Source organism: Oncorhynchus gorbuscha, unplaced genomic scaffold (genome assembly GCF_021184085.1).
Source record: "Oncorhynchus gorbuscha isolate QuinsamMale2020 ecotype Even-year unplaced genomic scaffold, OgorEven_v1.0 Un_scaffold_3779, whole genome shotgun sequence".
Lineage (NCBI taxonomy): Eukaryota > Metazoa > Chordata > Actinopteri > Salmoniformes > Salmonidae > Oncorhynchus > Oncorhynchus gorbuscha.
This window is the reverse complement of record NW_025747943.1, coordinates 5,009-27,532: the sequence shown is the minus strand read 5'-3', so window position 1 is coordinate 27,532 and position 22,524 is coordinate 5,009. Positions and strand designations below refer to the sequence as shown.

General features: G+C 45.0%; 1 protein-coding gene and 1 pseudogene across 1 annotated transcript; both read right to left on the bottom strand.

The window, feature by feature from the left end:
• Positions 1-267: 267 nt before the first annotated feature.
• LOC124028110 (interleukin-2 receptor subunit beta-like) lies at positions 268-18,427 on the bottom strand. Its single transcript, XM_046340257.1, has 11 exons — positions 18,309-18,427; positions 9,611-9,710; positions 5,623-5,734; positions 5,413-5,488; positions 5,071-5,170; positions 4,579-4,712; positions 3,314-3,506; positions 2,819-2,918; positions 2,449-2,533; positions 875-1,191; positions 268-370 (listed from the first exon to the last, which is right to left on the bottom strand). Exons 2-11 carry the CDS (start codon positions 9,678-9,680, stop codon positions 268-270), a joined length of 1,290 nt encoding a protein of 429 aa, XP_046196213.1. The 5' UTR covers positions 9,681-9,710; positions 18,309-18,427.
• A 530-nt stretch (positions 18,428-18,957) lies between these two features.
• Positions 18,958-22,227, bottom strand: LOC124028111 (annotated as a pseudogene).
• Between the last annotated feature and the right edge of the window lie 297 nt (positions 22,228-22,524).

Below are 22,524 nucleotides of genomic sequence, written 5' to 3'. Positions count from 1 at the left end.
ATGTTTTCATGGTTCAGTTCTGAGCTTCTTTCACTGGCATGTAGCCGCCACTAGAGGGCTCTATTGCCATTGAAGAAGACAGGAGAGACATCTCCAACAGCCTGTCTTGATGACTGGTACTAGTACTGGGTCCCAGGGATGGAACCATCCCAAACCCAGAGAAGGTGAGGGGTAGTTGGGGTAAAACATCCAGCGGGATTGGTAAGGGGGTGGAACAGAAGGGAAATATATTGTTAGTGGTAATAAGAGGGATATGGTTACAGGGGGTCACAGTTGGCCTGACCTCATCCTCCACGCTCTCCTGGCTCTCCTGATCCTCTCCCCCACTGCCAATGCCTGAATCTGGGCTCTGAGGGGCCAAGAGTTGGGCCTGGAGATGGAGATTATCCACACGTTCATAGGAGGAAGACATTGTGAGAGAACCTCCTCCAACCCCCATCTCCGTACCCTTTCCCCCTACACTATCCAACCCAGGTAGGGTGAAGGGAAGCTGGGGGAAAGAGGACAGGGAAATGGGTAAGGGGGTGGAGCAGAATGTAAAGTTATTGTTATTGATAAGAGGAAGAAGCGGAACAAGATGGAAGTCCTGAGAGACTAAATGGGGGGTGGATGCAATAGGCCCGACCGCATCCTCCACGCTCTCCTGACTTTCCTGATCCTCTGCCCCACTGCTGATGCCTGAATCTGGGCTTATGAGGGCCCGACGCTCGGCCTGGAGCTTCTCAACACGCTCGTAAGAAGAAACCTGGATGATATCTTGACCTCCACTGATGCCTCCAAATATACTTCCACCATACATCTCTCCATCCTTCCCTCCACATCTCTCCATCCTTCCCTCCACCCCTGATATCTTCGTCCTTCCCCCCTCCACAACATCTCTCCATTACTATCCATCCTATCTCCTCTGTTCTCCTCCTTCCACTCATCTATCGCTTCAGTAGTGCCCCCTACTGGTCCGTAAGGGGAGTGTACAGAGCAGGGTTCCAGCTTGATGGAGGTGGATCCAGGCTGGGAGAATTGAGATAAGAAGATGCTTAAGTCCAATCTCTTCTTCAGTAGTAGTGCAGTACCGGTCTCCCTCCTCAGGGGGGCGATGGTGCCAATGTTGTTGGTAATCTCTACCTGGGAGATGTCTTCACGGTGCAAGGCAGAGTCGACGGCTTCAAAGGCGAACAAAGGACCCAGCCAAGCCTGTAGGCAAGGACACACACACAGAGACAGAGAGACACAGAGAGCGAGATAGAGAGAGACAGTGAGAGAGAAAGAGATAGAGAGAGAGACAGTGAGAGAGAAAGAGATAGAGAGAGTGACATAGATAGAGTGACATAGAGAAAGAGAGAGACACACACACACACAGAGACACAGAGAGAGAAGGCACGGAGAGGGACACAGAGAGAGAGACACAGGGAGGAGAGAGAGAGAGAGAGAGAGAGAGAGAGAGAGAGAGAGAGAGAGAGAGAGAGAGAGAGAGAGAGAGAGAGAGAGAGAGAGAGAGAGACACACACACAGAGAGGAAAATAAAATGATCATTATTTAGAAATGTTGGAGTGACTTCACAACATGATTCCAATGAGACAATGATGAGACAGCTCATAATAATGTTGGTAATGAATATATGGAAACTGTGTGTTTTATCTGTTTGATACATTCCATTCACACACAGAGAGGAAAATAAAATGATCATTATTTAGCTAAATGTTATAACCTAACTACAGCCATTTAACCTTCAGCCGTTATAACCAACATGATTCCATTATAACCTAAATACAATGATGAGGACAGCTTATAACATGATAATGTCGGTAAACCTGAATAACCTATGGAAACTATGTGTTTAACCTATACCGTTTAATACCAGCCATTATAACCTAACTACAGGCTATAACCAACTACCGCCATTATAACCTAAATACAGCCATTATAACCTAACTACAGCCATTATAACCTAACTACAGCCATTATAACCTAACTACAGCCATTATAACCTAACTACAGCCATTATAACCTAACTACAGCCATTATAACCTAACTACAGCCATTATAACCTAACTACAGCCATTATAACCTAACTACAGCCATTATAACCTAACTACCGCCATTATAACCTAACTACAGCCATTATAACCTAATTACAGCCATTATAACCTACAGCCATTGTAACCTAACTACCGCCATTATAACCTAACTACAGCCATTATAACCTAACTACAGCCATTATAACCTAACTACCGCCATTATAACCTAACTACAGCCATTATAACCTAACTAAAGCCATTATTATAACCTAACTACAGCCATTATAACCTAACTACAGCCATTATAACCTAACTACAGCCATTATAACCTAACTACAGCCATTATAACCTAACTACCACCATAACAAGGTAATGCACAATACAGGGAATAGGGTCCTTTTGGCACAGAACTTCAGTCAAAAGTAGAACTGACCTTGAAGTTTCCATCGTGATGGAGGTTGAGGCCCTCAAAGTACCTGGAGGGATCTGGTATAGGAGGATTCAGAATATTCTTGACCCTGTCAGCAATGAATGGAAATGAAAGGAGGTTGCACTTAACCAACTACAAAACATTACATCTAAAACATGATGTTTACTTTGCAGTCCGTTGGTGTTAAAATACATCACATTTACAGTGGATCCCACCCCTTCCACACACACACACACACACACACACACACACACACACACACACACACACACACACACACACACACACACACACACACACACACACACACACACACACACACACACACACACACACACACACACACACACACACACACACACACAGTACTCACTTTCCTTTGCAGAGCAACATGGAGACCAGCAGGACCAGTACAACAACAGCTCCCACCACGGTGACCACCACAAAGTCCTGGTCTAGAACATCAGGACTATCTGAGAACAGGACCAGAGGAACAACACAGAACATACTTAGAACATATTTACAACGTACATAACAACACCACTGTTTTACTCAAATATTGGCATAGAAAACCCTTCATTTACATTTCTGTCTGTAAGTTTGTTTTGAGCATGTGTCTGCCTGTCTAAGAACGAAAGAAAGAAATAGGGAAGAAAGAAGGAGCTATTTTTCAAGATTCATATGGAAACACTACTATGCCTGCCTTCCAAATGGCAACATATTCCCTGTGTAGTGCAGTGCTTTTGGCCCCTAGGGCTCTGTTTCTATGTAGGGAACTATAGGGCCATTTGGGACACAGCCCAAGTATATATAGGCCCACATTCAAATGTGTACTAATAACCAATGACATCACTGATGCTGTATTTACCTGTTGGCTTCATCTGGCCCAGAGTGGAGACCCATGATGCACTGGGGCTCCAGTCGCTCCACTGACAGGCTGGGTAATTGTCTGGGTCGGCTCGAACCCGGACTCTGACCTGGTACCTCCTTCCTCTCTCCAGCATCTCAGGGTCCAGGTCAAAATATGTCTGTTTATTTGATATGTTCACCTCCACAGCATCCTGCAGGAGCACAACATACAGTAGGTCTACTTTTACATAGTGTACAAAGAGATGTGCACTCTTTCACTGTATTCTCTCTTCACCTCCACAGCATCCTGCAGGAGCACAACATACAGTAGGTCTACTTTTACATAGTGTACAAAGAGATGTGCACTCTTTCACTGTATCCTCTCTCTCACCTCCACAGCATCCTGCAGGAGCACAACATACAGTAGGTCTACTTTTACATAGTGTACAAAGAGATGTGCACTCTTTCACTGTATTCTCTCTTTCACTGTACTCTTTCACTGTATTCTCTCTTTCACTGTATTCTGTATGTAGTTGTTATTATCTATCCTCTGTCTCTGTCTCTCTTCCTCCCCCCTCTCTCTCTCTCTTCCTCCCTCCTCTCTCTCTCTCTTCCTCCCTCCTCTCTCTCTCTTCCTCCCCCTCTCTCTCTCTCTTCTCCCCCTCTCTCTCTCTCTCTTCCTCCCCCTCTCTCTCTCTCTTCCTCCCCCTCTCTCTCTCTCTCTCCTCTCCCCCTCTCTCTCTCTCTTCCTCCCCCTCTCTCTCTCTTCCTCTCCCCTCTCTCTCTCTCTTCCTCCCCCTCTCTCTCTCTCTCTCTTCCTCCCTCCTCTCTCTCTCTCTCTCCTCTCCCCTCTCTCTCTCTCTTCCTCCCCCTCTCTCTCTCTCTCTCTCTCTCTCTCTTCTCCCTCCTCTCTCTCTCTCTTCCTCCCCCTCTCTCTCTCTCTTCCTCCCCCTCTCTCTCTCTCTTCCTCCCCTCTCTCTCTCTCTCTCTCTTCCTCCCCCTCTCTCTCTCTCTTCCTCCCCCTCTCTCTCTCTCTTCCTCTCCCCTCTCTCTCTCTCCTCTCTCTCTCTCTCTCTCTTCCTCCCCCTCTCTCTTCCTTCCTCTCCCCTCTCTCTCTCTCTTCCTCCCCCCTCTCTCTCTCTCTCTTCCTCCCCCTCTCTCTCTCTCTTCCTCCCCCTCTCTCTCTCTCTCTCTCTCTTCCTCCCTCCTCTCTCTCTCTCTTCCTCCCCCTCTCTCTCTCTCTTCCTCCCCCTCTCTCTCTCTCCCCCCCTCTCTCTCTCTCACCTCCCAGTGATGTAGCTCCTGTTTCCACTGTAGTTGGAAGTCATAGTTGACTATCATTTCTGAAATGGGAGCTCCTGGTGTCCAGGCGATTGAGGCATTGATGACGGTCGGCTTGCCAGGGGGATGCATTTTAACTGCCAAACACAAAACAACACAGTTAATGTACTCATAGTAGTACTAATATATTACTAATAACACTGTAACAGAACTACTAGTACTAAGTTGAATTAGAAATGTTAGTATCAGGTATGAATTAGTATTAAGTTGTTTAAATGAATAAGCTTTCCAGCATGTTTGTATTGCATTATGTTGTATTATAGTGTACTGAGTTTGAGCATTGTGTATGCTGACCACACAGAATTCATTTTCATGTAAATGGACAATAAAGTCACAGTTCGAGTCGTTGTAGTTGGTAATTCATGTAGTAGTAGTAGTAGGTTAGTAATATCTGACACATCGTACATAATATCACTCAAATTACTGTACACTTACTGTGGTTAAATGGTTGATACAGGTATTCAATCTGTATCATATAATCTTCTGCTTGTCCACACCGTACAACAATGGATATTTCATCCTCTTTCCAAAAGAACTGAAAGATCATTTACAGAGGCTCAGTTATCCAGGGTTGTTTGCCTATCGGTCTATATATATATACATGCTGTCATTGTTTTACTATTATTATTATTAGAAAAATGTCATAAAAAAATAAACAAATTCCTGGTTAATTTATTCATCCAGATTAATGTGTTACGAATTCTAGTTTTGATCTATAATAATGCACATATATAACCAAGCATTGGTTTTAACATGATGTAGTTTTATAAAACTCACTGGATTGCCCTCAAAGACCAGACTGCCGCCTCTCAAGGTTGTGTTGAAACCAGCCAAGGACTTCATCTCACATTGCCTGTAGTTACAACAGTGAGCCATTGTTTCAGTTAGCATCCTAAATGGCACCCTATTCCCTATATAGTGCACTACTTTAGACCAGGACTCTATGAGAATGGGGTTCCAGTTAGGTGCATCCTTAGTCTTCTTTACCTTTTAAACCCGGGGTATTCACCATGCAGAGTGCACGGCATGTCTGGGGGTATGCATGTGTTGTTCAACACACACGTGATGTTGCTGATGAAGTCATTGACACACTGTAGATCTTTGAGAAACAGAGACAGAGAGAGAGGCAGAGAGAGAGAGAGAGAGAGAGAGAGAGAGAGAGAGAGAGAGAGAGAGAGAGAGAGAGAGAGAGAGAGAGAGAGAGAGAGTGAAAGAGGCAGAGAGAGAGGGAAACAGAGAGAAAGAGAGAGAGAGAGTGAGTGAGAGAGAGAGAGAATTCAATAGCTGTGGCTTAGCATTGTATAATAGCCAGTTTTATCAGGCTCTATATCATGTTTTATAAGGCTCTATGTCATATTGTATCATACATCATACAATGGCAAGAAAAGTATGTGAACCCTTTGGAACGTGATCAAGCCAAAGGAGATGATTGTGGACTACAGTAAAAAGAGGACCGAACACACCACCATTCTCATCGACGGGGCTGCAGTGGAGCAGGTTGAGAGCCTCAAGTTCCTTGGTGCCCACATCACCAACAAACTAACATGGTCCAAGCACACCAATACAGTCGTGAAGAGGGCACGACAAAACCCATTCCCCTCAGGAGAAGATTTGAAAAGATTTGCCATGGGTCCTCAGATCCTCAAAAGGTTCAACAGCTGCACCATCAAGAGCATCCTGACTGGCTGCATCACTGCCTGACAACTGCTTGGCATCCGACCGCAAGGCACTACAGAAGGTAGTGCGAACGGCCCAGTATATCACTGGGGCCAAGCTTCCTGCCATCCAGGACCTCTATACCAGGCGGTGCCAGAGGAAGGGCCTAAAAATTGTCAAAGACTCCAGCCACCCTAGTCATAGACTGTTCTCTCTGCTACCGCACGGCAAGCGGTACCGGAGCGCCATGTCTAGGTCCAAGAGGCTTCTAAACAGTTCTACCCCCAAGCCATAAGACTCCTGAACATCTAATCAAATGGCTACCGGAGTATTTGCATTGCTGCCCCCCTCACCCTTTACACTGCTGCTACTCTCTTATCCTCTATGGACAGTCACTTTAATAACTGTACCTCTCCTTCCAGACCCATATCAAACATCTCCAATCGAAAATCAAATCAAGAATCGGCTTTCTATTCCGCAACAAAGCCTCCTTCACTCACGCTGCCAAGCTTACCCTAGTAAAACTGACTATCCTACCGATCCTCGACTTCGGCGACGTCATCTACAAAATTGCTTCCAACACTCTACAAACTCAGCAAACTGGATGCAGTTTACCACTAAAGCACCTTTTTGTCACTAAAGCACCTTATAGTACCCACCACTGCGACTTGTATGCTCTAGTCGGCTGGCCCTCGCTACATATTCGTCGCCAGACCCACTGGCTGGCTTCAGGTCATCTACAAGGCCATGTTAGGCAAAGCTCCGTCTTATCTCAGCTCACTGGTCACGATGGCAACACCCATCCGTAGCACGCGCTCCAGCAGGTGTATCTCATTGATCATCCCTAAAGCCAACACCTCATTCGGCCGCCTTTCGTTCCAGTACTCTGCTGCCTGTGACTGGAACGAATTGCAAAAATCGCTGAAGTTGGAGACTTTTATCTCCCTCACCAACTTCAAACATCAGCTAGCTGAGCAGCTAACCGATCGCTGCAGCTGTACATAGTCTATTGGTAAATAGCACACCCATTTTCACCTACCTCATCCCCACAGTTTTTATTTATTTACTTTTCTGCTCTTTTGCACACCAATATCTCTACCAGTACATGATCATCTGATCATTTATCACTCCAGTGTTAATCTGCAATATTGTGATTATTCACCTACCTCCTCATGCCTTTTGCACACATTGTATATAGACTCCCCTTTTTTCTCTGTGTTATTGACTTGTTAATTGTTTACTCCATGTGCAACTGTGTTGTCTGTTCACACTGCTATGCTTTATCTTGGCCAGGTCGCAGTTGCAAATGAGAACCTGTTCTCAACTAGCCTACCTGGTTAAATAAAGGTGAAAAAAATAAAAATAAATGTACATACTACCTCACTAACCGGTGCCCCCACACATTGACTCTGTATCGGTACCCCCCTGTATATAGTCTCGCTATTGTTATTTTACTGCTGCTCTTTAATTACTTGTTATTTTTATCTCTTATTCTTACCCATTCTTTTTTTTAAACTGCATTGTTGCTTAGGGGCATTTCATTGTAAGGTATTCGGCACATGTAACTAATACAATTTGATTTGAATTACCTGGATTACTGCATAAATTGGTCATCAAATTTGATCTGATCTTCATCTAAGCCACAGCAATAGACAAACACAGTGTGCTTAAACTAATAATACACAAACTATTGTATTTTTCTTGTCTATATTGAATACATCATTTAAACATTCACAGTGTAGGTTGGAAAAAGTATGTGAACTCTTAGACTAATGACTTCTCCAAAAGGTAATTGGAGTCAGGAGTCAGCTAACCTGGAGTCCAATCAATGAGATGAGATTGGAGATGTTGGTTAGAGCTGCCCTGCCCTATAAACACACTCACAAAATTTGAGTTTGCTATTCACAAGAAGCACTGCCTGATATGAACCATGCCTCAAACAAAAGAGATCTCTGAAGACCTAAGATTAAGAATCGTTGACTTGCATAAAACGGGCTATAAAATTATCTCTGAAAGCCTTGCTGTTCCTCAGTCTACAGTAAGACAAAATGTCTATAAGTGGAGAAAGTTCAGCACTGTTGCTACTCTCCCTAGGAGTGGCCGTCCTGCAAAGATGACTGCAAGAGCACCGCGCAGAATGCTCAATGAGGTTAAGAAGAATCCTAGAGTGTCAACTAAAGACTTACAGAAATCTCTGGAACATGCTAAGATCTCTGTTGAGGAGTCTATGATACGTAAAACACTAAACATGAATGGTGTTCATGGGAGGACACCACAGAAGAAGCCACTGCTCTCCAAAAAAACATTGATGCACGTTTGAAGTTTGCAAAAGGGCACCTGGATGTTCCACAGCGCTACTGGCAAAATATTCTGTTTACAGATGAAACTACAGTTGAGTTGTTTGGAAGGAACACACAACACTATGTGTGGAGAAAAAAGGCACAGCACACCAACATAAAAACCTCATCCCAACTGTAAAATATGGTGGAGGGAGCATCATGGTTTGGTGATGCTTTGCTGCCTCAGGGCCTGGACATATCATTGACGGCAAAAATGAATTCCCAAGTTTATCAAGACATTTCACAGGACAATATTAGGATATCTGTACGCCAATTGAAGCGCAACAGAAGTTGGGTGACGCAACAGGACAACGACCCAAAACACAGAAGTAAATCAACAACAGAATGGCTTCAACAGAAGAAAATACGCCATCTGGAGTGGCCCAGTCAGAGTCCTGACCTCAACCCGATTGAGATGCTGTGGCATGACCTCAAGAGAGCAGTTCACACCAGACATCCACATAATATTGCTCAACTGAAACAGTTCTGTAAAGAGGAATGTTCCAGAATTCCTCCTGACCGTTATGCAGGTCTGATCCGCAACTACAGCAAACATTTGGTTGAGGTTATTGCTGCCAAAGGCGGGTCAACCAGTTATTAAATCCAAGGGTTCACATACTTTCCCACCCTGCACTGTGAATGTTTGCATGGTGTGTTCAATAAAGACATGACAACGTTTCAACCAAAACAAACAGCAAATGCATCCAACAAGTCACAAGCTTGATATAATTATTGAGTGCTATGAATATACAACCTAATACTTAACTTTTTACTACTTTAATACACATATTAGTGAATTTATCCCAATACTTTTGGTCCCCTAAAATGGGTAGACTATGCACAAAAAGTGCTGTCATTTCTAAAAAGGTTCACCCGATATGGATGTAAATACACTCAAAATAAAGCTGACAGTCTGCTCTTTAACCTCAAAGTCGTTATACATGTGTTGTAATGCATTGTGAAGGGTATTGATGACTTACAGGACTGTGGTTGGCTGGAGCAGGTTAGTAGGGGGAGGAGCAGGATGACATAGAGACACCATAGAACCATTATGACTTCTTCCTGGTCCTTTTTCTCATTCTAGAACACAGTAGGAGACATGACCTTAGCAACAGGTGACAGGTGGCTTAGTGTTCCAAATGGTACCCTATTTCTTATATAGGGCACTACTTTTGACCAGGGCTCATTTGGCTCTGCACTATGTAGGGAATACGGTGCCATTTGGGATGGAAAACAGAAGGAACCATAAGGGAGGGAAAAAGGTGTATATTAATTTTCTGTTTGCGTGGTGATTAAGTGTTGTCAGTTGTATCAATGCCACACGCATACCAGTGGTGATTTTAGCATAACATCTTGGTGAGGCAAACTGAAACTGAAGACATGCCAGTAAAGTCATTTTGTTATTTTACTAGGCCTATGTGGTCTAAAAGTCAAGGAAAACACCATCACGAGCATCCACTTTTATATACATTATACCCACGCACAGGCAGAGCAAACAAAACAATATCAACTGGAATTGCATACAAAATTAAAATTATGAATAAGATACTGTACTGAGATAAACCTATATAAGCAATATAGCAATTGGGATGTACAAACTATGGCATAAGGGAACGATGAGCGGATAAGAGGCAAGCAGTCATTTCGATTAAGATATTAATGAGCGAGTAGTCGATATAACTATTTGTTCAGCACTTTTGAAATGTACAGGGACAGAGTTCAGAACATCGGCCATTCTTACAGTGTTCTCCTGTACACCAAGTCAGAACCTTAGGATAAATAATGGGGGCATATAAGCACACAATGAAAGCACTTACAATATTCAATGATGACATTTCTCTAAAACAGGCTATAGGCTACATGTGCACCACCAAGTCAGAACAGTAGGCTAAGTTCTAAGGGGAGAGGTACCAAATTCTTAGGATGAGGTCTGTTGTGGGGGTGCTTTGCTGCAGGAGGGACTGGTGCACTTCACAAAATAGATAGCATCACGAGGAAGGGAAATTATGTGGATATATTGAAGCAACTTAAAACTTGGTCACAAATGGGTCTTCCAAATGGACAATGACCCCAAGCGTACTTCCAAAGTTGTGGCAAAATGGCTTAAGGACAACAAAGTCAAGGTATTGGGAGTGGCCATCACAAAGCTCAGTCCTCAATCCTATAGAACATTTGTGAGCAGAACTGAAAAGCGTGTGCGAGCAAGGAGGCCTACAAACCTGACTCAGTTACACCAACTATGTCAAGAGGAATGGGCCAAAATTCCCCAAAATTATTGTGGGAAGCTTGTGGAAGCCTACCCAAAACATTTGATCCAAGTTAAACAATTTAAAGGCAATACTACCTAATAATAATTGAGTGTATGTAAACTTCTGACCCACTGGGAATGTGATTTAAAAAATCAAATCTGAAACAAATCATTCTCTCTACTATTATTCTGGCATTTCACATTCTTAAAATAAAGTGGTGATCGTATCTGACTTAAGACAGGGAATTTCTACTAGGATTAAATGTCAGGAAATGTGAAAAACTGAGTTTAAATGTATTTGGCTAATGTGTATTTAAACTTCTGACTTCATCTGTATATATGCTTCCATAACTGTACATTTTACCTAATTTCTACCAGCATGTTAAATGTGCAACCAGAGGGGAAAAAACTCTGGACCACCTTTACTCCACACACAGAGAAGCATACAAAGCTCTCCCTCGCCCTCCATGTAGCAAATCTGACCATAATTCTATCATCCTAATTCCTGCTTAGAAAAGAAAAAAATTGAAGCAGGAAGCACCAGTGACTTGGTCAATGAAAAAGTTGTCAGATGAAGCAGATGCTAAGATACAGGACTGCTTTGCTTGCACAGACTGGAATATGTTCCGGGATTCATCCGATGGCCACTTCAGTCACTGGCTTCATCAATAAGTGCATCAAACACGTCGTCCCCACAGTGACTGTACGTACATACCCCAACCAGAAGCCATGGATTACAGGCAACATCCTCACTGAGCTAAAGGGTAGAGCTCCCACTTTCAAGTAGTGGGAGTCTAACCGGAAGCTTATAAGAAATCCCACTATGCCCTCTGACGAACCATCAAACAGGCAAAGCGTCAATACAGGGCTAAGATCTAATCGTACTACACCGGCTCCAACACTCGACGGATGTGGCAGGGCTTGCACAGTCGTGACCTGCCCAGACTAAACACCTCCCTCTGCAACTGGATCCTGGACTTCCTGACGGGCAGCCCCTGTGTGGTAAGGGTAGGTAACAACACATCCGCCACGCTGATCCTCAACATGGGGGCCCCTCAGGGGTGCATGCTCAGTCCACTACTGTACTCCCTGTTCACTTATGACTGCACAGTCAGGCACGACTCCAACATCATCATTAAGTTTGCCGATGACACAACAGTGGTAGGCCTGATCACCGACAATGACGAGACAGCCGATAGGGAAGAGGTCAGAGACATGACCGTTTGGTGCAAGGACAACAACGTCTGCCTCAACGTAATCAAGACAAAGGAGATGATTGTGGACTACAGGAAAAGTAGGACCGAGCACGCCCCCATTCTCATAGATGGGGCTGTTGTGGAGCAGGTTGAGAGCTTGAAGTTCCTTGGCGTCCACATCACCAACAAACTAACATGGCCCAAGTACACCAAGAAGGCACGACGTGAAGAGAGTCTACAGCTGCACCATTGAGAGCATCTTGACGGGTTCCATCACTGCCTGATATGGAAACTGCTCGGCCTCCGACCGCAAGGCACTACAGAGGGTAGTGCGAATGGCCCAGTGCATCACTGGTGCCAAGCTTCCTACCATCCAGGACCTCTACACCAGGTGTTGTCAGAGGAAGGCCCTAAACATTGGCAAAGACTCCAGCCACCCTAGTCACAGACTGTTCTCTCTGCTACCACACGGCAAGCAGTACCGGAGCACCAAGTCTAGGTCCAAGAGGCTTCTAAAACAGCTTCTACCCCCAAGCCATAAGACTCCAAAACCTTTAATCAAATAGCTACCAAGACTACCCCCCTTCACAGTGCTATGTTATTATCTATGCATAGACACTTTAATAACTCTACCTACATGTACATATTACCTCGAATAACCGGTGCCCCCACACATCGACTCTGTACCCTGTATTTAGCCTCACTACTGTTATTTTACTGCTGCTCTTTAATTATTTGTTACTTTTATTTTATTTTTTTGTTGGTATTTTTCTTAACTGCCTTGTAGGTTAACGGCTTGTAAGTAAGCATTTCACTGTAATACCCCATAATACCTGTTGTATTCAGCGCATGTGACAAATACACTTTGATTTGATGGGCAGTGTGCTGTTTGCTACAATTCTCTCATGTCTTGGTATTTAGTAAAAGGTCACTGGGGTTAGAGAGACTGATGTTATGTTCAGCCTGTGAAGATGTGAAGTTTCCACTCCTCTGTTATATAAACAACCATCTAACAGGTACAAGATGTGTTGAGAGGGTGAGGAAGAAGAAGATTGTGATGATGATAAAGAATGACCTGGATGATATGTTAGTGCAGGGCTGGAACAAAAGCATGCACACCCTGTGTGGCTATAATGCTTCTACAAGGAATACCAGTACTGCGTAACATTCTTTTGAACTGATTGTAATAAATTGATAGGTGGTTGAATGTTGCGCAAGAGCAAAATGTTTATATCAGAGGAGGATGGTTCATAATAATGCCTGGAATGGAGTTAATGGAAGGGTATCAAACATACTATATAATCAGTGTGTTTGATGTTTAGCTTTGATACAAATGTACCAACAGTCCTGTGTCCCATGAATTCTGTTCCAGCCAACCTTGAGACTGGTCCCAGATGAGTCTGCTGGTCCCAATTCAGGGCTTTCAGGCCACTAGTTTCTGTACATTGTTTAGCTGTGAGACTGGTCCCAGATTTTCTGAGACTGGTCCCAGATCAGGGCTTCGGCCTATGTCAAATTTCCAGGCCTACCAACAGTCCTGTGTCCCAATTCAGGGCTTTCCAGGCCTAACCTGTGAGACTGGTCCCAGATCAGGGCTTTCCAGGCCTAACCTGTGAGACTGGTCCCAGATCAGGGCTTTCCAGGCCTAACCTGTGAGACTGGTCCCAGATCAGGGCTTTCCAGGCCTAACCTGTGAGACTGGTCCAGGCAACCTGATGGTCCCAGATCAGGCTTTCCAGGCCTAACCTGTGAGACTGGTCCCAGATCAGGGCTTCCAGGCCTAACCTGAGACTGGTCCCAGGGTTTCACCAGATCTGTTGGCGCTGGTCCCAGATCAGGGCTTTCCAGGCCTTTGAGACTGGTCCCATGACAGGGAGTTGGGCATGATAGCGCAAACCTGTGAGACTGGTCCCAGATGGCACTCAGGCTACTGTCCAGGGCCTGTATACATAAAGCCTCTCAGAGTAAGAGTGCTGATCTAGGATCAGTTCTGCCTTTTAGGCCACAGTTAAAAAAACACAGAAGGGGGGATCTGATCCGAGATCAGCACTCCTACTCTGAGATTCTTTATGAATACTGACCCTGATGGTCCCTCTTACTGGTCTCTGGGTCAGACATTAGGAAGTTCCCTTGAGTGAAGTGAAACAGCACAGCAGACATGATCAACCTCTGAGAGAACAGTTTAAAGGTCAGTATCGCAGAGAACACACTCACACATGCCCACGCAAGCACCAACACAAGTGCAGTCTTAACGTACACACACTCACAAAACACGTTATCCATGCACACACACACACAAGCACATTCTGCATGCATGAACACACAGTACTCACACACACACACATGCTTATATACACACACACATGCACGCACGCACGCACACACACACACACACACACACACACACACACACACACACACACACACACACACACACACACACACACACACACACACACACACACACACACACACACACACACACACACACACACACACACACACACACACACACACACACAAGCACATTCTGCATGCATGAACACACAGTACTCACACACACATGCTTATATACACACACACACATGCACGCACATGCACACACACACACACGGGCTGCAGTTAAGAAAACCACAACGTCCTCGTTTCCCAGAATGTTTACAAGCTGTTTCCAATAACAAACAAACCAACACCCCCGTCCCCTCCTCCTCTCTTCTCATCCTCTCCCAAACCAAACCTCATATACTAACACCCCTCCCTTATTTTTCTTCTTATGTACATCGCTCACCCTCTCACCGCCCCCCCCCTTCCTCCTTTCCTTTTTTGGCTCTACACTAGACTCACAGAAAAATAGGTGATATCTTGAACCTAAAGGGGTTCCTAGGCTGTCCTTATAGGGGAAATGAATAACCATTTTTGGTTCTAAATAGAACCCTTTTGGTTCCTTTCCACAGAGGGTTCTACATGGAACCAAAAGGGTTCTCCTGGGGACAGCCAATGAACCATTTGAACCCTTTTTCTAAGAGTATATACCCACTCACCCATCCCACCCACTCACTCCCTCACTGGCAGTGTCTGAAATCTGGCTTGCCTACTACTTGCATACTGTGTGATAATCTGTGTACTAATGGTGCTGCATACTATTTAGTATAAATGTATGCAGTCAGCAACAAATAACAGAAAACTAGCTTCATCCTACTGAGAATGTGTCATCTGAAACACAACTGTGTTGATTCCGGCCATTCCTTCATTTTGGTAGAGCAAGTACCCTCAGCAAAACACGATTCTGTTCCTCAATAGTGTGCAGTGAATTCTACTAGATGAAAATACTAAATTAGTATGACATGCTGGTATTTACAGTTTTGACATTTCACATACTATACAACTTTTTCACAGCCCAAATGTTACTATTTAGAATGTTGGGGTGTTTAGACATTGGGGTGCTCACATCTCTTGTCACCCCCCCCTCCCCTCCCCATCTTCTCTCTGACTCCCCCTCCCCTCTTCTCTTTGACTCCCCCTCCCCTCTTCTCTCTGACTCCCCCTCCCCCTCTTCTCTCTGACTCTCCCTCCCCATCTTCTCTCTGACTCCTCCCTCCCCATCTTCTCTCTGACTCCCCCTCCCCATCTTCTCTCTGACTCCCCCCATACCCTCCCCATCTTCTCTCTGACTCTCCCCTCCCCATCTTCTCTCTGACTCCCCCTACCCTCCCCATCTTCTCTCTGACTCTCCTCATCTTCTCTCTGACTCCCCATCTTCTCTGACTCCCCCTACCCTCCCCATCTTCTCTGACTCCCCCTCACCATCTTCTCTCTGACTCTCCCCTCCTCCCCATCTTCTCTCTGACTCTCCCCTCCCCCCATCTTCTCTCCCCCCTCACCATCTTCTCTCTGACTCTCCACCCCATCTTCTCTCTGACTCTCCCCTCCTCCCCATCTTCTCTCTGACTCCCCCTCCCTCCCATCTTCTCTCTGACTCTCCCCTCCTCCCCATCTTCTCTCTGACTCCCCCTCACCATCTTCTCTCTGACTCTCCCTCCTCCCCATCTTCTGACTCTCCTCCCCATCTGACTCTCCCTCCTAATCTTCTCTCTGACTTCCCTTCCTAATCTTCTCTCTGACTTCCTTTCCACCAACACTCCTCCCCTCCTCCCCTCTGTCTTTGACTTCCTCTGTACCTGTGGCTGGGTGTGTACATCCTGTCCTACTTAAACACTGGACCAAATCAACCCCTAGGTTACATCCTAACTGGCACCCTTATTCCCTATATAGTGAACTATATACCCTAGAGGCCCTGGTTAAAAGTAGTACACAATATAAGGAATAGGGTGCCATTAGGAACACACTCCAAAGCCCCTCCACAATGAGGACAACGGTCTCCAGTTCAACTCTACTGGGAGCCCAGTGTGCAGGGTGTTGCTCCAGTTCTATATGAACATCCTGTCCTAGTAAACCCAGGCCCAGATCAGCTCCTAGTCCTCTATATAATAAAGTCCTAATCAACCCATAGCCCTCTCTATAATAAAGCCTTAATCAACTCCTAGCCTCCCCACAGAGGCTCTAATCTGCCCTTAGCCCCCTCCATGATGAAGCCCGAATTATCTCTCAGCAACCTCCATAATGAGGCCCTAATCAACTCCTAGCCCCTCCACTATGAGGACAGTGGTCTTCAACCTTGATCCTAGAAATCTAAACGGTGTGCAGGGTTTTGGTGCAGCCCAGCACTAATTGCAGAACAAAAAGGCTGGCATATAGTACAGGAGTATATCAAATATAGAATATATATTCCGAGAAAGATATGCACAAAGCTTGAAAAGGTGATTAAAAGCCTTGGGTTCTCTGGGACCAGGGTGGCAGAACACTGTGGTAGCACATAGCCTGAACGTCTCAATGGGCCCCAAAGGATTGGAGAGGCAGAACACTGTGGTAGCACATAGCCTGAACGTCTCAATGGGCCCCAAAGGACCGGAGAGGCAGAACACTGTGGTAGCACATAGCCTGGACGTCTCAATGGGCCCCAAAGGATTGGAGAGGCAGAACACTGTGGTAGCACATAGCCTGAACGTCTCAATGGGCCCCAAAGGATTGGAGAGGCAGAACACTGTGGTAGCACATAGCCTGGACGTCTCAATGGGCCCCAAAGGACCGGAGAGGCAGAACACTGTGGTAGCACATAGCCTGGACGCGTCTCAATGGGCCCCAAAGGACCGGAGAGGCAGAACACTGTGGTAGCACATAGCCTGGACGTCTCAATGGGCCCCAAAGGATTGGAGAGGCAGAACACTGTGGTAGCACATAGCCTGGACGTCTCAATGGGCCCCAAAGGATTGGAGAGGCAGAACACTGTGGTAGCACATAGCCTGGACGTCTCAATGGGCCCCAAAGGATTGGAGAGGCAGAACACTGTGGTAGCACATAGCCTGGACGTCTCAATGGGCCCCAAAGGATTGGAGAGGCAGAACACTGTGGTAGCATATAGCCTGAATGTCTCAATGGGCCCCAAAGGACCGGAGAGGCAGAACACTGTGGTAGCACATAGCCTGGAGGTCTCAATGGGCCCCAAAGGACCGGAGTGGCATATGCAATATTGTAAAACTCCGCTCTCTGTGTCATCATCAGTACCATGATTTTACATGTTTTATATTTAAACCTTTAACTAGGCAAGTCAGTTAAGAACAAATTATTATTTACAATGAAGGCCTACCAAAAGGCCTTCTGCGGGACAGTGGCTGGGGTTCAAAATATAGGACCAAACACTCATCACAACAAGAGAGACAACACAACACTACATAAAGTGAGACCTAAGACAACATAGCATGGCAGCAACACATGACAACGGGGTAGCAACACAATGATCTTTATCTCAATTGTGTAATACTGTGTCTTCCAAATGATCACTCAAACACACACACAGACAGAGTAACTTTGCTTGAACAATAAATGTAACCGATAACCACCTGAATACATCATAGATGTAGGATCTTCATTTGAAACAGTTTGCTATAGCAGCAACCAGAAATGTGAATTATAATGGACATTTTTTGTAGGGGTTGATACAATTTTTGTTAAGGCAAATCAAGTCTGTTAAAGAGGAAATGACAAACGTTAGAAGCCTTATTCAACCTTTTACACTACAAGTTTGCATTTTCTACTTTGCAGGAAAATTCTAAGCATTAAACGATTCATCAAATTAAGATCCTACATCTGTATATGAATATTCAAAGAGACTCTTACCTTACTGTATAGTGGACCTTCTTGTAGTCTCAGAAACACCGGCTTCTCAATGCTCTACGGTTGAGTTACGTTTCACTCTGAACTGAAGGACACGTGCTTAATGATGAATCAGTTTCTTGTCTCTCAGTTGGTCGCCACCGGATGATTCAAACCCTTTAATGAGGAGAAAAACATCTGACTGCCTTCTCTGAAAAGTAAATGAGTGAACAGAAAAGAGATTGTTGACTGAAAAGGAATTTCTGTGGTTTCAGTTAGTTTCAACTGAAACCACACACACACGTCATCAACGCTGTGATCTTGCTTCCCTTCATCAGAAGTGGGGTGGAGAATTTTTGGTAAAAATATAAGTTCTTCTTTTGGTCTCTGTTCTTGTTCCTTTTTTCTAAAGCATCAGATATTACTTCTACTATTGTGAAATTTTAAGTGTCATTTTTATTATTCCTCTGAAAATAACAGGTGCAAAAGCTTTGAAAATATCTTGATGTGACTTAGGTAATGAAAGAGAGCGAGCAAGAGAGAACAAAGACGTTTTGCCGCCATCAAGTGGACAAAGTCTGAATAAAGTATGGCCTTGGTGTAACAACTAGTCGATTTTCTCCTCCACAAGAAACTGTGAATGAGACTGTTCATTACATGATAGTCTTCCTTCAACCGTATACAGGTACTTTATTTATACAGCAAAGAGAGGCTTAATAGTTATTATAGAACTTATTTTTAATATCAGATGTGTACAAGAATTCAACCATGTTATTCACAAATAAAATTAAAATCAGTGACATTACAATATTGATATGACTACAGAATGTCTTAAGGTTTGTGTAGGCATGTGGGGTTCAGCCCCATCCATCTATACGTGAGGACCAGACCCACACACTGTTTAGCAGAGGTACTGGATTGTCCAGTGGGGCCACCCACTTCCCTCGTGTTGAGGAAATGAGTGATGTCATTGTCTGGTGTGAATGATAAGGCTTTAATGAAAGACTGACAAACTGACGTGAATTCAAACTCCAACTGACCTTCTATGACATGTGATCGTCACCAACCCCCTCTTGTCCAAACAGTAGGATACAGTTACCCCTAGACACTGACCTAAGGCTAGTTTTACATTGCTCCTTAAGAATTGAGGGTACGCTGATCCTAGATCTGTGGCTACGGGGTGGGGGTAAGGCAGGTTCTAACTATTGTCCAATAATCATCCAATCACAGCGAGCTTCCTCTTCCTCCCCATCCAAAAATCACACATTCCTCTTCCTCCCTCATTCAAACACAGGGGAGTGTTTCCCAAACCCCACAGAGATCACATGCTCAGGCACGGCGCGGGTGTACCACTCGGACCACGCCCCGTCGTACAGACACCCCAGGGTGCCCGCACTCGTGGGCGGCGAGGGCCACGTGGCAGGCAGTCACACCCGACCCACAGGACACGCAGAGCGGGTGGGAGAGGTCGACGCCAGCCAGGGTGAACATGGTCTGGAGGTCTTCACGGGGATGGAGGTGACCGGAAGGAGACAGGAAGGAGGAGAAGGGCATGCTGATGGAGCCAGGGATGTGTCCTGGCTCAGTATCTGAAAGAGAGGAGGAAGAGAGTGAGTGGATGACAAAAAGGACAAACAGAGGGAAAGGGTTAGTGCTGCTGGGTTAATTTCCAGTCTAAAAATGCTCCCTCTTCCTGTGTCGTTTCCATGCCAATAGAGAATATTCAAGAGGTCAAAGTCCCCAGCCGGAGAGACACTTATAGGCAGATGAACACTGAAATGTGTGAAAGAGCACGTAGATAATGTGTGTGTGTAGGACAACTTCAGAATAACTCAAGTACAGCCACATAAGCCCAAACACCATAGAGGTAATTTAGAACACTTAGAACGAATAGAGCGTGACAACAAGTTAGATTAGAACACCTGGAATGGCTAGAGTGTCACAACAAGGGGTATGGGCTAAACTGGTACAATACCAATCAAGTGCAACAGTCAAATCTACAGAATTGTATTCAGACTACTACTATATGCTGCGTTTCCACTCCGTTCACTAGTGTGTGTGTGTGCATGAATGCGTATGTGTGTATGGTACACAATTGTGCTGACAGATGTTCTGATTTATGACCCAACCTCCATGTTTGCTTATCAGCTTGTGCAAACAAAGGAGGCCTATGGCTTGTGTCTGCAAACGCCATCTTGTGCAAAGCCTTGCTTCCTCTGTCCTCGTCGCCTCAATTCCACTCAAAGCTTATCGGAGGAAAAGGGCCAAAGCAAGGACCTTGGATCCTCTCCTCCAATGAGCTTTGGAGAGGAATTGAGGAAACAAGGACAGAGGAAGAAAAAGGACTTGACAGGCAGTAAGTAACATTTCAGACCAAGTGTGCATCCAAATATCACACTCCATTTCATACATAGGGTTCTGGTCCAAAGTAGTGCACTATGGGCCCTGGTCCAAAGTAGTGCACTAAAGTGGGCCCTGGTCTAAAGTAGTGAACCATAGGATGCAGCCAGTGTACGAGGAGGAAGTCACACGTTCAGCAGCTCTGTGCCCCAGGGCCAGACGAAGTCCACATCTCATCGATAACACACCTATTATCTATCTCAACACGACAGCTGAGAGAAACTGGATCAACTAACATGAGCAATCTGTCAGTCTATTGTGTTGTTGATTATGGGTCAAAGCTCATTGGAGGAAGAGATCCGAGAGGATTGAAGGAGAGGAGTGGGCTACTCAGTGATCAGTAGTTGGTCTAGGCCTATTGATTATAAGTCAAAGCTCATTGGAGGAAGAGATCCGAGAGGATTGAAGGAGAGGAGTGGGCTACTCAGTGATCAGTAGATGGTCTAGGCCTATTGATTATAAGTCAAAGCTCATTGGAGGAAGAGATCCGAGAGGATTGAAGGAGAGGAGTGGGCTACTCAGTGATCAGTAGATGGTCTAGGCCTATTGATTATAAGTCAAAGGGAGTTGTTGTTTATGTTTACCCCCAGTTGGAAAAATGTTGGCCTTTCAGCAGCATTGATCAAATGCTAAATGATCTACTAATAAGGTGACATGAGCACGTCTCCAGATGTGAAGTTATACATCCATTGTAGGCTACACCTTTCGTGTTTCTGGTTTCTTGGTGCATTTTCTTAAAAAGTTTAACTCTGCATTTTTGGGAAAGGGTACGTATGCATGTTGTTTTCGGCACATGACAAATACATTTGATTTATTTTGAGGTATTTACAGTGTGTGAGATCAACATCAATGCACGTTCAGTGTGTGTGTGCTGCTCACTGTCTCTGGGTTCTGGATCCACCCTCTGAATCTCCCCCTGGTCTGGCATCGACCACCTGAAATTCTTTACTATCCAGATTATCCAGGATGTCCTCGTACGTCTTCACCCAGGATCGGTTCAAAGAGGCCTTAAATTCGGCCTGCTCGGGTCGGGAGTACCGGTCACTCACTGGAAGTCCCTCATTCGCCCAGTTTTTGAGTCCTCCATTCAGAACCGAGACAGAACTGTGGCCGAAAACTCGGAACATCCACCAAACTCGAGGCGCAGAGAACGCGCCGAAGTTGCTAGCATCGTAGACCACAACGTGCGTATCGTTTCCAATTCCCAAATTTCCAACATAATCTGCAAAAATGCGCTCGGGCGGCAGCATATGATCCAGCGGAGATGTTTTGTCGCAGCACTGGTCTATGTCAAAGAAGGCTGCACCCGGGATATGCCTCTTTTTGAATTCGCTCTTGGCGTTGCGCCTGAGTTTGGGTAAGTACCAAGACGTGTCCAAGACGCGGAGTTTTGGCCCGACCCGTTGGTCTTTGACGGCATCGAGAAGCCACTTGGATGCGACGATAGCCCTCGCTTGGAGCGCCATGGTTGAACGTGTAATTCCCGACTGTTGCAAAGGTGATACAGGTAGAACGAGAAACGGGTTTAATGCAGAGAAGCGAGAGCGAGAGCTGTCCCAAGAGAAATAACACGCCCCCAATGCACAGCCTGTAGTTACAGCTGAAAGTGAATGGGGGCGTTACCATATGGCCAACAGACATTCATCAAAATTAACAGCAAGTCAACTTTATATAAATTGGCTACTCGGTATTTTTGTCATGTTTTTTATTTTTTTATTCATATGTAATTGTGCGTAATTTGTCATATTTTGTTTACCAAAACATATCTAGACAAAAACATATGACAGCTTAACATTTACTTACATTTCCAAAAACATTAATGGCATCAGACTTGCTCAGA